This window comes from Suricata suricatta, chromosome 7 (assembly GCF_006229205.1).
Source record: "Suricata suricatta isolate VVHF042 chromosome 7, meerkat_22Aug2017_6uvM2_HiC, whole genome shotgun sequence".
NCBI classification, from domain to species: domain Eukaryota; kingdom Metazoa; phylum Chordata; class Mammalia; order Carnivora; family Herpestidae; genus Suricata; species Suricata suricatta.
This window is the reverse complement of record NC_043706.1, coordinates 54257028-54268500: the sequence shown is the minus strand read 5'-3', so window position 1 is coordinate 54268500 and position 11473 is coordinate 54257028. Positions and strand designations below refer to the sequence as shown.

At 33.0% G+C, this 11473-nt stretch overlaps 1 protein-coding gene across 1 annotated transcript in view; it reads left to right on the top strand.

Annotated features, from left to right (window-relative positions):
- The window catches only part of KHDRBS2 (KH RNA binding domain containing, signal transduction associated 2), a 543955-nt gene that overhangs the window by 87911 nt on the left and 444571 nt on the right, over positions 1 to 11473 (top strand). Inside the window, exon 2 of the mRNA XM_029944584.1 lies at positions 9997 to 10124. Within this exon, the coding sequence (XP_029800444.1) occupies positions 9997 to 10124 (128 nt within the window). The remainder of the gene's footprint in view (positions 1 to 9996; positions 10125 to 11473) is intronic.

The window sequence follows — 11473 nt, the reverse complement described above, 5'->3', positions numbered from 1 at the left end:
CTATTGAATGCTGAGAATGAACTGAGGGTTGAGGGGGAAGGGGGAGGGGGGAAAAGAGGTGGTGGTAATGGTGGAGGGCACTTAAGGGGAAGAGCACTGGGTGTTGTGTGGAAAAAAATTTGACAATAAAATATTATGGAAAAAAAAATTAAAAAAAATAAATGGAAATTACTTGTCAAAAAAAAAGGAAATTAAAGGGTTTAATTTGAAGGTGGAACACGTAGGGTAGCTTTTGCTCAGTTATATTATGTAAATCTAAGTTGTTCATGCTCCATTTATAATAAGGACTTCTAATCAGTAGGCTGTTGAGCATTATTTGTATTAGAGAGTCTTTTCAGAAAATGTCCATAAATAAAAGAATTTTTTACAACCTCTTATTGACTTTCGGTTTTAGACAAGCATAAATTTCAAAATAACTCAATATTGGCATCATTCCCTGTTTTTATATTTAAAGGTCATTTACGTTTTATTGACAATAACTTGTTTTCTTCCCAGACTAATTCCATGTTCTTTGCTTCAATATATTTTACCTTGCATACAAATGTTATTTTCTCTTATATTGCATTTAAAATTATTTTCAAAGTCTATTTGGTAATTAAATGTATCCTGATTTTTTTTTAATTCCCCTAGAACTGTAGGTAATTTGAATTTTAAATTATAAGTACTTGGAATAGCATGTATTTCACTCCATGAAAAATATTTAGGCACACACAATACACACACGCACACACAAAGAAAAGAAAAAAATTAGACATAAACAGCTCTATGTAATTTGCTTGACTAAGAACATATTTATTATTATTTACTATATAGTTCTAAGAAGATTAGTTATTCTTGGTGAAATAAGTCAGTGCACATATACACATATGATCAGTATTATCACTAAGGTCACATATGTAAGGACTACATATTCTCTCCCTCCCCTTTCACTTTCTATCTATAGTTAGGAGGGCATATCTTATCTTCAAGATTTATCCCCAGTTTGGGCACTAGTGACTCTTCAACCTTAGTCACTGTTTCCCTTATTATTTCCTGGCTTTTACTCTTTTCCTTCTGTATTTAATCCTGCACACATGAGATAGACTATAATTCAGTAGTAGTTATTGGATTAATGAAAGAATAAGTTTATTATTCACATTGATTAGCTTTGATAGAACAACTGACATTCATGAAGTCCCTGAATCACGCAAAGTATGTTCTTTTTCAAATTACTGGGAGATTGGTGATTTATTTTAGAAAGATTGCTTAAAATGTGCAAATATTTGGGCGCCTGGGTGGCTCAGTTGGTTGAGCATACGACTTTGGCTCAGGTCATGATCTCATGGTTTGTGTGTTCGAGCCCCATGTCAGGCTCTGTGCTGACAGCTAGCTCAGAGCCTGTAGCCTGCTTCGGATTCTGTGTCTCCCTCTCTCTCTGACCCTCCTCTGCTTTGCACTATCTCTCTCTTTCTCTCAAAAATAAAAAAAAAATAGAAAAAATAAAAAAAGTGAAAATACCCAATTTAAAGTTTATTTTAAGAAAAAAGTTCATTTATGTTAAATAATTGGATTTTCCATGAAACAAAATAATTGTGATTTCTCTATAATGTGCCAGTTATAATAATAAATATAACCACAATAAAATAACTTGTGTAAGGCATTAATAATACAGACACAGCCAAACACGTCAATTTTAAGGCTTTTGATGTTTCTAAATTCTTAAGCCAACTGTATTCTGGAGGTTGAAAAAATGCTAGGTAGAAGTGTATGGGAGACCACTATTAAATACTCAACACACCCAGCTTAGGAAGTGTGAATTATGACTGCAGAAAAAAATCACATGTATTGAGAAAGTGACTTGAATATGGAGGTATAAATTCAGATATTCAAATAGAATCCTCTTCGCTGAAATTTTATTCATATTTTCAAAATGTGTTTAATCAAACTTTAAATGATTTAACAGTTTATGCCTGGGGCTATAGAATATACTAAACTACAAACATAGGGCCAATATTAAAATATTTAAAAATTATTAGTAAATTGAAAAGCCATTCTTGATATGTAGAAATTATATTGTATGATTCCTCAGTCCAGCCAGTTGCCTTCCCTATTTCTCTATGATGCTTTCTTAACCTAGAGATCAGTTTCTGGCTCCCTCTTCAATTACACTTACCATATGGCCCTAGTGCACCTGGTCTTTTTAAAGTTAATATATAATAATGAGACTAATGATAAAAACAACAGTGCTTTTGCCAGACACTTTTCTAAACACCTTGCTTATTAATTTAGTTAATCCTTACAGTGCACCAAGAGTTCTTTCCTAATTTCCAGGTGTGAAACTGAGGCAGGCATTTGCAGCATGTCATGTTTTAAAACCAGAATTGTGTTTTTGTATTTTTTTTTCTTAAAGTCAGAGCTTTAACCACTGTCTGGAACTAATTTTATAGCATTTATATCTAGTCCATTAACTCTTTCATTATTGTTTGCACCTCTCGGTCGCAATATCAGTCTCTCTCCTCTTTTCTACCCTTCTCTCTCCCTCTCTTCCTTCTGCCTTTCCCTTTCCCTCTTCCTCAGATGGGAACATGGAGCTGGGTCACAGGCCTCGGTTCACGTCACATTATCATAGAGTTCTTTTATGAAACAGTTTCTTGAATTGTAGCTTCAGTTTGATTGCTTTAGTTCTCATCTTCTCAGAGCTCCAGGTGTATCTTCCTTGGAGATGAAGACATTACCTATCTTCTACATCTTTCATTTTCTTTTTACTTTCTGATTTTATAATAGTGCTTAATTCTTTCCTTTGTTTCTGTTTCTCTTCTTTTACCTAGTTAGTCTTGTGTTATTTCTAGTTTATTCTTCATTTATGAAATAAACTATTTCTACTTTATACCTGAGCTCTGAATTTTTTACATGTTCCTCCAATTTATTGGTTCCTATATAACTGATTTCTTTTTTCTGATATATATTCCTCTTTTATTACTTTTCTAATCCCATGCTTTCTTCCTCTCATTTTAATATTCTATTTTTCTGCATTGTTATTATATATTTCTCTCCTGCTTTCATTTTCTGTCAATATATTTGTTCATTTTCCTTTCTTGTGTTCTTATACAGTATGCTTGTATGAGGTTCAGCACAATCCATTTCTCTTTTTAATGTTTAGATGATTAAGTTTTGCCTGTGCTTTTAAGGGGTTTGTGTTGGAATAGACCGTTCAGCTTGGGCAGTGTCCTTGGGTTATGCTCCATTAGGATCTTGCTTGAGGCAGTTCTTCCCCTCTCAGGAAGGAACTTACCCTTAACAAAGGACATTTTTGTTGTTTCTCTTTTGCTTTCTGAGATCCTGGAGTGCTTACGGTGCCGTAGTACCCTCAGCTTTTTCCTCAGACATTGTATGGTCTCCATTATTTATTTCAGAATCATTCATGATTTGGAGCTTGTGTTTTATGGTTTTCTTTCTTTCTTTCTTTCTTTCTTTCTTTCTTTCTTTCTTTCTTTCTTTCTTTCTTTCAGATCACTGAGAATTCTACGTTAGAGGTCATCTCTTTTGAGAAGTACTTGCTTGAAATTTCTATGTTCTAGGACTCTTGGAACCATCTGAATTTTCTTTTATCCACAGTCTACCCCACACAGAACCCAGCAGAGTTCCTGCTATGTTCAGTGTTTTCAGAAACTCACTTTTTAAATGGCTTTTTTAGATCGCCTGGATTGTGGGGATATTTTCAGTTTAGTTATTTTTTCTTTCTTTTTTAACACTAGGCATTCTCCCTTGATTCTATATAGGTGAATTAGGTGAGGTTACTAATCTAAGCCATCGAGGGAAATGCAAGTCATAGAAACACTTCTGCTCTGTTTGTGGATTGTGCCTCATATATTTTATAGAACAAAACTGTGGAGTCTAGTCAGATTAAGTATGTAAATAATTTATGAACCAAAATTCCATTCATATGCATATTCCAAAGAAATTCTCAGACACATCTTTCATTCCAAGATGGATCCAGTATATGTTAGAAACTTTTAACCCAACAACAGAGAATATGCACCCTTTCCATGTAATGTTTATAAGTCCTGACCAAAAATTTACCCATTAAGAAATCCTTCATTGAATTCTAAAGTATAGAAATATTACAGGGGCACGTGGGTGGCCTGAGCATCTGACTCTTGATTTTGACTCAGGTCATGCTCCCAGGGTCATGGGATCAAGCCCTGTGTCAGACTCCATGCTGAATGTGGAGCCTACTTAAGATTCTCTTCCTCTTAGTCTCTCCCTCTCTCTCTACCCTCTTCCTTGCTTGTGTGCTCTATCCTTCTCTAAAAAAAAAAAAAGAATGCAATTAAAAAGAAATTAATATCAAAAAATAAATGAATTAAATATGCAAATAAAAGTTTAAAAAATGTTTAAAAGAACAAGAAAAAGCACAATTAAGAAAAGTATTGCTTAAAGAAAATGATAAGTGAAGCAATAGCAGACCTAAAAATTCCTTTCAAAATATCTTTTTACCTAAAAGCTACAAAAATCATTCAATAATATCAGGGAGGATACAAGTAAGAGAAAGGAAGGAACCCTTTGTGAAGTAGAACACTGAATGTTGATTAAAGGTCCATAATTCCCTATGCAATTACAGATTCAGTGCAATCCCTATTTTATTCCTATGGCATTTTTTTCAGAAATAGAAAAAAACTTCTAAAATGTATATAGAATCTTAAAAGACTCCAAATAGCCAAAATAATTTTGAAGGAGAAGAACAAATTTGGAAGATTTGCAATCCTGTTTATATATAGGCCACATCTTCTTTATCCATTTAGCAGTTGATGGACATTTGGGCTGTTTCTATAATTTGACTGTTGTAGATAACTCTGCTGTAAGCACTAGTGTGCATGTATCCCTTTGAATTAGTATTTTTGTATTCTTTGGGGAAATACCTAGTAGCACAATAGCTGGATTGTAGGGTAATTCTATTTTAAAAATTTGAGGAACCCCCATACTGTTTTCCATAGTGGCTGCACCAGTTTCCATCCCTACCAACAAATCAAGAGGGAAAAAAAAGAGAATGAGAGAGAAACAAACCAAGAAACAGACCCTTAGCTATAGAGAACAAACTGATGGTTACCAGAGGGGAGGCTTGAGTTAAATAAGTGATTGGGATTAAGGAATGCACTTGTTATGAGCACCAGGTGTTGTATGGAAGTGTTGAATCACTGTATTGTACACTGAAAGTAATATTACACTATATGTTAACTAACTGGAATTTAAAAAAAACATAAAAAACTCAAAAAACAAAAGCAACAACAAAAATAATACAATGCAACAGTAGTCAAGACAGTGTGATACTGGCATAAAGGTAGAAATATAGAACAGTGGAACAAAATGCAAAGCTCAGAAATAAGCCCCTGGGTATATGGTCAGATGTTCTTCAACAAGGGTGCCAAGGACATACAATGGAGAAAGGTCAGTCTCTTCAACAAATCATGTTGGAAAACTGGATATCTATATGCAAAAGAATGAAGTTGGAGTCTTATATCAAACATAAAACCTAACTCAAAACAGATTAAAGACCTAAAAGTAAGATCTAAAACTATAAAACTCCTAGAAGAAAACATAGGGGGAAAGCCTCAAGAATTGGATTTGTGAATGATTTCTTGGATAAGACATCAAAAGCATGGACAACAGAAGTAAAAAAATAAAGGGAACTACATCAAACCAAAAAAACTTATGTGCATCAAAACAATCAACAGAGTGAAAAGGTAACCTATGGGATGGGAGAAAATATTTGCAAATCACATATCTGATAAGGGGTTAATGTGCAGAGCATATAATGAAATTTTACAACTGAAAAACAATATAACCTAATTAAAAATGGGCAAAAGATTTGAACAGATAACACTACAGAGAAGATAAACAAATGGTCAACAGCATATGAAATGATGCTCAAAATCACTAAAGAGAAAATAAAAATCACAATGTGATAGCACCTCATGCTTGTTAGGATGACCACTATCAAAAGAAAAGAAAATACCATGTGTTGGCAAGGATGCATAAATTGGAATTCTTGTGCACTCTTTTTTGGAATATGAAATCATCCAGTCATTATGGAAAACAGTATGGAGGCTCCTCAAAAAATTAAAATGGAATTACCATATGATCCAACAATCTCACTTCTGGGTATATGTCCAAAACAATTCAAAGCAAGATCTCAGAGATACTTCCACACCCATGTTTATGGAAGTATTATTCACAATAGCCGAGACATAGAAGTAACTCAGATGTTCATTAATAAAGGAAATGTGGCATAGATCGACAATGGAATGTTATAAAGACTTTAAAGAGGAGGAAATCTTAACACATGCTACAACATGGATAAACCTTGAAACAAGCCAAGTGAAACAAGCCAGCCCTAAAAGAGCAAAAACTGTGTTATTCTACTCATATGAAGTACCTAAAGTGGAACAGATAGTGAAAAGATGGTTACCAAGGCCTCTGGGAGGGGAATGGAAAATGAGTGTTCCATGGTTCTAGAATTTTAGTTTTGCAAGATGAAAAAGTTCTAGAGATGTATAGCACAACAACAGAATAGACTTACCATTGAACTGTACACGTAAACTAGGAATTACCGTTATGTGTTTTTTATTACAAAAAAATACACTTTTTTACGATAGCTTCCATATGACTAAAACTACTTCAGTGCAAGATGAATACACCAGTGGCCACAGGTTAACTCAGTTGTAATCTTCTCATAAGTTTAGAACTATGGGGAGAGCCACTAAAAACAAGTCAAAGAATACTAAAGCCAATTCTTTTTTTAATGTTTTATTTTATTTTATTTTTTTGAGAGACAGAGAGAGAGCGCGCGAGCAGGAGAGGGTCAGAGAGAGAAGGGGACACAGAATCCAAAGCAGGCTCCAGGCTCTGAGCTGTCAGCACAGAGCCCAACGCGGGGTTCGAACCCACGAACCATGAGATCATGAGCTGAAGCCAGATGCTTAACTGACTGAGCCACCCAGGTGCCCCTAAAACCAATTCTTGAATGAATATGAGCATTAATAGATAAATGGCAAAGGAGAACAGATGATACTAAAATCTACGTAGTTTAACATTTTTCAACAAAAAATAAGCCTGCCCTAATATATTAAATATGCTTTCCCAATAATATGGAAGACAAATTTAAAGAGAGGCCATATAAGCAAATATAAAAAAATACTCAACTCCTCTACACAAAACTGTTTAGTTATTGTTACATGACAGTGGATGCCATTACATTTTTATGGGCACCTATATTGTCTGACTGTTACACAATGAACACACATTAATTATAAAATAAACAAAGAATTATTTAAAACTAAAATTAAAAAAGAAAGGTATTGTATACATTGCTTTTTCTACTTTTAAAATCAGGCATATTTGGCTTACACCATTCTGTGACTTTGCAGTTGACAAATGCAATTACTGAGCTGTTAGTCACCTACATATGTCAGGAAAGAAAAGATAAGTCCCTGAAAGTATCAGAAGGACAAAAGATACATCAACATTTTAAAAAGGAAAGTGTAGAAATGAGCAGAAAAAGCAGCAGAAATGGCATCTTATTCAACTCCATTTCTTGATGGAAAATTTATTGGGATTAATGATTGATCAAATTGCAAACATTTAAAAATGCCTAGGGTAGTAGTAGTTTTATAGAGAATAAATAATGTCAGACAAATTCAATTTCTTTTATGACAGAGTGACAAGGGAGAAACCGTACACATAATAGATTGGGAATTGAGTCTGTGTGTCCCACATTACAATTGCCTCAAACTAGGTATGGTATTAGGTAAGTGCATGTACCCAAAGGGCAGTGATGGAAAGTTCATTGTCAGGATCAGAAGATATAATGAGTATTATTTCTTTGCAGTTGTCAGAGTTCTGTATGTAGTAATTATATAAGGGATTGAAAGCCATATAGAGAATGCTTTTTGGTTGAAAAAGACAGTCAGTTAAAATGACTTGCTAATAATCTGGAGTGGAATAATAAGAATCTGATGCCATTGTTTTATGGAGAAATTATAGACATATAACATATAGCTTCTTTTCAAACAGCACAGTTTATTTTAAGGTAGTTGTCTTCAGGGAGATTATAGTGTATACCTGAAAAAAGTGATTGTAAATGACTGTGCAAACCATGCAGTGTAGCATTCATTTGGCCACTATCTGGGTAAGCAATGTAATATTACTTCAAAAAGATTTTTTTAATCATCCACATCAACCAAATAAATGATATACTAAAAGATTACCTTCAGGAATGCTACAGAGATTTTGTATAGCGTACATGAAATCATTTTGGGAAAGATACTAATTCCAAATAACAACAAAGAACAAAGCTCTTACATGCAATACACTATTTCTTTCACCTCCAGACGTAGTCAGATCTTTAAAAAATGTTTCAAAATGCAATATAAATTAATATGAATTGAGAATTTCCATACTTAATAGGTATCACCACCTTTCCTTTCCTCCAAAATTATAGGAACAAAATTTTCTTGTCCTGTCTCTAACAAAACTTAAAAAAAGCTGTCTTAATAGCTTTATTATACTTATTCTTTAGCCCCCAAATATACATATGCATGCACATATATATTCACTTTCTAATTGCTCATTTTTCCCATCAGAATATAGATTCCATAAAGGTAGAGACTTTTTCATTTTCTGTTTTCTTTGGTACCCACAATAGAGGTTTAAGAATCTTTGTGGAATAAGTTAATTTTAAAAAGAAAGAATATATAGTAGACATTTGCTTGAAAATATCCATTTGGGGAATATTCTCCTAAGCAAAATTAGTAATTCCTCTTAAATGTATGGACAGATAATTTCATGTTGATGAATATGAAGGATAGCATTTACGGATTTAATCCTTTACAAAGCTTTGCTGTGACCGCCTTTTTAAATTGCCTTGAAGTTTTCTTAGACAATAAAATAATATGCTGTTTATCTTTATTGTCCTATTTTAGAGAATGGATGATTACTATTTTCAATTACTTTTTGTGGGAATAATTCTGAGTAAAAATAAAACATAGCCTTAAAATAGATTTTGTTCTATTTATTGTCCCAAGAAAAGTTGTGTTTGCCTAGGTATTTTAAATCATTAAAGGGCACATTCTTCTTTGTGTTTTGTTTGTAGATGTTAAAAATCAAGTTATCATTTGTCTCATGGCAGACAATCACATCTTCAATGATAACTTTTTTGTTTTAGTTGACAGGTCACATTAATGGTACGGTCATATGGTAGCATTCATGTAGCTGTTAAGAAGGTGGTGTTTTTACATTGTAGTACTTGTTTTGCTTGTTGGGGGTGTTTGCTTATTTAATACACACCGTCAAGGACAGAAATTACATGCTGTTTTTTGTCCCCTAGGAAGTGTGTCTTGGGTTTTTCCCTTATTATTTTCGTTACTTTTTTTTTTCTCTTCTTTTTTTGGTGGTGGGGGTGGTTATGTTTAAATGAAGTTGCTTTTACAACACCAAAGACTTAATCATCCATTTCCTACATAAAAGGTAGCTACTTTTTCGCATGGACCTCAAGTATACTGTAGTATAGAGGTGGAATTTAAGGAAAGCTATTAAGCAGGCTGTGTTGTAGCTTATGGGCAAGTAATAAATTGTATAATGTATCTTGAATGTATCATAGATAAGCTGCTATATAACGATTGCCACTTCAGATAGCTGTGAAATTAGGTGATTAACTAGTTGTTACTTAACCTTCTAATTTCTGTATAAGTCTAATTACATGAAACAGAAGTTGGGGTTTTGATTTTTTACTTTGCTTTTCTGTCTGGAGTGTAATTGTAACTACTGTATTGTAAATGATGGAAAATAATTGCATATGTTAAAAAAATAAATTGTGTTATATTAAAAAAAAAAAGAAGGTGGTGTTTAGTCCTATCAAGACTCTTCAGAATCTTTTTTAAGAAGGCAAGCAATAAGAACAATCAGCATATTTATGACTTCTCATTTCACTTACTGTTTTTTTTCTTGTGATTTTTTTTTCAGAAATTGAAAAATTTCAAGGTTCTGATGGAAAAAAGGAAGATGAAGAGAAGAAATATCTTGATGTCATCAGCAACAAAAACATAAAGCTCTCAGAAAGGGTATTGATTCCTGTCAAGCAGTATCCAAAGGTACTACAATATATGTGTTGTTCTCATAGAATTAAGGATAAATGATAAAATTAAGACTTGATGTTTTATTCATTGCTTTTCATGAAATAAATATTTAAAATTTTATTATATTAGTATACACAAATATATGATACTGACATGGAAGAAAGAGACAGTTTTGAAAGTAGTGATGAGAATAGTTATCAACTGAAGACTGTAACACTTTTACTCTGTGAATATGTGAAAAAAAATATTTTAATTGTTTATTTAACATGTAAATGGTTCAACAATTTGTCCAAATATGCACACTCACTTGTGTGTATTACACGCTACATGTTACAGTGTATATTCCCATTGTAAACAAGAATAGAATTAATGATAGTAAATAAACAGCATTAGCCAATCCACAGGAAATTATTATATCGAGGAAAGCAATCTAGTCTTTATTAGACTTTCTGTAGTCAGGGTTCATTTATTTATTTATTTATTATTTTTTAAATATGTATTTAATCTTCAGACACACACACACACACACACACACACAGACAAAGCAGGAGTGAGGGAGGGGCAGAGGGAGAGGGAGACACAGAATCTGAAGCAGGCTCCAGGCTCTGAGCTGTCAGCACAGAGTCTGATGTGGGGATAGAACCCACAAACTGTGAGATCATGACCTGGGCTGAAGTTGACCACTTAACCAACTGAGCCACCCAGGCGCCCCAGTCAGGGTTCATTTATAAAAATAATTATGATATGTTCTTTTGAGAGTAATTTTTCACTAGACATTTTTGTATCATATGAGATTTGTATGACCAGAATCATAAGATATAGCATTCAGTGGCAAGGTTTCATCTCTTATATTCACAAATTCTAATGGGTAAAAGGAGTTTCTTTTATTTTAAATAAATTAAGTATACTAACAATGGAAACTCGGATTAGATAGTAATTTATATTCTGAAGAGTGACTCAGAAACAATGACCGTGTAATTATCCTAATGATGAAGATTACAGAAATAAATGCTGTAGTTTACCAATTGTCTTCTAATATGATAAATTTAATAAATATAATTAAGTAGAATATTTGTGTTTATTATTATGAGTAAACTGTTGCAGCCTACCAAACCATAAAATTTAACTTGCAGATGAGGTTTTTGGGCATACCAATTTTTGTCTTTAGTGTTTTGTGTTTTGTTTTTTTGTTTTTGTTTTAGCTAGACATACTCTATTGCAAGAAAGGTGCATTCAATAGATATATATTTTATAGTTAAGTTTTGTTAGATTTATTTCATAATCATGTTTTTATGAATATTAAATTGGGTTGTGAAATTTACATGAAGATGTTTACTCAGTAATGAAATATGGTAGATATGTGG